The 3,051-nt window shown below is 44.2% G+C and overlaps 1 protein-coding gene across 1 annotated transcript; it reads right to left on the bottom strand.

Annotated features, from left to right (window-relative positions):
- Nucleotides 1-2,078: 2,078 nt before the first annotated feature.
- LOC118995189 (lys-63-specific deubiquitinase BRCC36-like) lies at nucleotides 2,079-2,725 on the bottom strand. The gene is given in 2 exon segments (XM_037058129.1): nucleotides 2,079-2,365; nucleotides 2,368-2,725. Coding segments are annotated over 2 exon segments (645 nt in total).
- Nucleotides 2,726-3,051: the final 326 nt, after the last annotated feature.

Raw genomic sequence — 3,051 nt, 5'->3', positions numbered from 1 at the left:
AGAGACTGGACACATGATAAGTCTCTTGTTGGAGAGAGAAGGCTCGTGAGTTGGATTTAGAAAGCACTGAGTTTGGAGGTATTCAGATTCTGGTGTAAGGTGAGAGTAAAGGAAAGTAAATAGGTGTAGTGTATGAGCAAATAGAGTTAACTACTCCACTAATAGAACTCAGGAAACTGTGAAGTGGACTAAGATCTGGAAGCTGTGTTGTGAGGTATTGACAGTTGTATAGAACAGCTATTATTTACAATAATATTGGAGCAACAATCATATGACAGACTCTATGTGATCTGTCTGAGTAGGGGATTTAGGACTTTGGGTAGTGTGCTAAAGGAAAATAAGTGGCAGGAAGTATAGAAAATTAGCAATACCCTGTGGAGGAGAGAACAGGGCAAACCTGTCAAATGATACAGTATAACAAGCCAAGGCAAAGAAGAGTACAGAAAGAGGAGGAGCACAAAGATACTATTAAAATATAAAAGAAGTGAGAATAACGAAAAAAGTAATAATAAAAATATGCAGCAACTTGTGGCTTCTCTGCTATAGCAAAGTGAAATTTGTCTCTCTGTCACCACTGTTGGGAAGCCTCTTCCTTGGGCCCAGCTCTGGTTTTTTTGCAGTTACAAGTTGTTTGTGTTGCTTGTGGGTAAAAAATTTTTAAAAAAGGCAGGAGAAGAAAGGAAAAAGTGATGTTTGGAAAGAAAGGAAGAAGGAATAAAACAGAAAAGAAGAAAAAGGAGGAAAATGTATTGAAAGATCAAATAATAATAAAATAAAAAGACAAAAGATTATTTTAAAAAAACTCCAAAACATCTTTTGTTGGTTTCAAATTGGCCAAATCCATTTTTATGATTGCAACAGGCTGAGGGGCAATCAGTGTGGTCTTTCTGTGAACGCTTTCCAAGAGCCGCACCTCTCCCCAGCACCCTGTGAAGGGGATCTAGGACTTCCTCACAGTGTTCTTTTCTCAGGGGTTACCACCATGGCCCTTGTTGCGGAGTGCGCACGTGTGCACGTGTGCTCACGCTGGTCAAGCTGCCTGGTTCCTGTGGGTTCGGGCATAGAACCCTCCCAGTTCTGTGGGGGAACGCCAGGTCCTCCGCCCAACCTTGGGTTCACTGTCAGGGCGGCTGGTGAGCAGACGGGGCAGCTGTGACTATGTTAAGTCAGAGCCCCACACTGTGCCTCTCAATCCTTCCAGGCCGGTGGCCACAGAGTCCGTGGTTGATCTCAGCCCTTTGTGCTCAGTACCCTCTCTTCGAACTTTGGCAAACAAATCTCTCCTGGTGCCCAACCTTGCTTGGCTGGGGAGGGAGGAAACTGATAACCCAGCTCTCTTCCAACCCTTCAGCAGGCCCGGGGCTCCCAAAGAGTCCAAGGGAGATGCACCAGGAGCCAGTCCTGAGTGCTGGGCACCGGACACTGGACCCCGGGCTGTGCACCACCGAAGCCCCTGCTGCTCCTGTCTTTGCTCTGGTCCTTGACACTCCACTGTACCACCATTGTCTCCCTACCATCTGGATCCTCCGTGACTGTCAGGATTTCTGGACCCTTATTTTCATATCTGCTGGGGAACTGCTGGCTGCCTGTGCTGCTCTTCCACGGATCAGCCAGGATCCTCTCCCATTTATACAAGGAAATGGAATCCACTCCATCCTACTCTGTCACCATCTTGCAAGCCCCCAAATGAATATAATCTTGCAGCTCAGAGGCGTAGCAAAATTGGTGGCTGTTTTCTGCACTGCCTTTGGTCTCTGCATCTGTTTCAGACCCCAAAATTAGCTAACCCTGGGAGCTCCACCTGAAGAAGCTTGACACAACAACTATTGCGATTTTAAAAATACTGAAGTTTTCAACTGAAGATGTTACAGAAATTTTGCCAGGTGGGACTCTTTTTTTTGTCCTCCTCCAAACACAAGAGTAGCATAAAGTTAAATCACTTTGCATTGGGCCCTAAGGTCAACCTGCTGCCACCCAAAATGAAAAAAAAAAAAAAACAACAAACCTCCAAAATCACTTTCTTTTTAAGAGACTAAAACTGAATCCATGGTCTAACTCAGGATGAATTAGAATGGTGTTCAAACCACCTCACCCTCCTTCTTCAACAGGCAGCTGGATTCCTGCCACAGGGGAACTAACACTATAGGAAAGGTGCCTCTGGTTCCAGAATGGAGCGGCCCCTGGAATGGGATTTCAATTCTCTCATACTCTGAGTTCTTTTTCTGAATGGTTTGAAAGCAAGTGTAGAGTAGCCCATCAGTTTTTATGTTTTTATCTTCTAAGAAACAGGAAAAAATAAGTCCTACAAAGTGTCAATCCATCATCTGGTACAAGGCTTGTATGCAAATACCAACATGTGAAGACAAACACTTATATGAGAATGGGAATGATACCAGCCCACTATTCTCATGGGAGGACCTGTTAGTTCAGCCACCCTCTCTGCCTCTGTTGAGGCTACAGATAGTTGCTCTGGAGAAATTTTGACTCGATCCTTCCTTTTATCAGATCGTTGCAAGATGATGACAGAATGAATGTGAACAATGTCAACCTTTTCAGCAATGGTGTGTGTTTTAGTTCTGGCACATGTAAACTTGGAGTCATTCTTTGTGTCATCATTCATATCTCCTATTAACAGTCCCATAACCTCCTCCTTCTCTGTGCTCAGAGCATGGTTGAGACAAACTAGGAAAGCATCCAAATCAAGATGAACCACCTGCACCGCCATCTTGGTCTGACCCTGCTCACAACTGCCTCGGGCCAACTCAGGCCTGACCAACCCAGAGATCCAGCCACTCCTCTGTTCTTCAGATCAGGTACTGTGCTCAGTTCAGCTTCATATACCCTGAAATACACAGAATAGATTACACATTGAGTTCTGTACACTCTTGGAAACATTACTCGGTTTCCATACTAGGAAACCTTAAATTTAAACCAATTTAAACCAATTTAAATAAATTTAACCAAGTGAGTGGTTCTCAATTCCAACTGTGTGCCACACAGAGTTTGTTGGATGCATTAAATACAGCATAGTGTATCTACTCAAGAGGAAGA

The sequence above is a fragment of the Sturnira hondurensis genome, unplaced genomic scaffold, assembly GCF_014824575.4.
Source record: "Sturnira hondurensis isolate 20B ecotype Veracruz unplaced genomic scaffold, ASM1482457v3 Scaffold0009932, whole genome shotgun sequence".
Taxonomy (NCBI): domain Eukaryota; kingdom Metazoa; phylum Chordata; class Mammalia; order Chiroptera; family Phyllostomidae; genus Sturnira; species Sturnira hondurensis.
The sequence above is the reverse complement of the archived record's forward strand: the minus strand, read 5'-3'. Positions and strand labels throughout refer to the sequence as shown.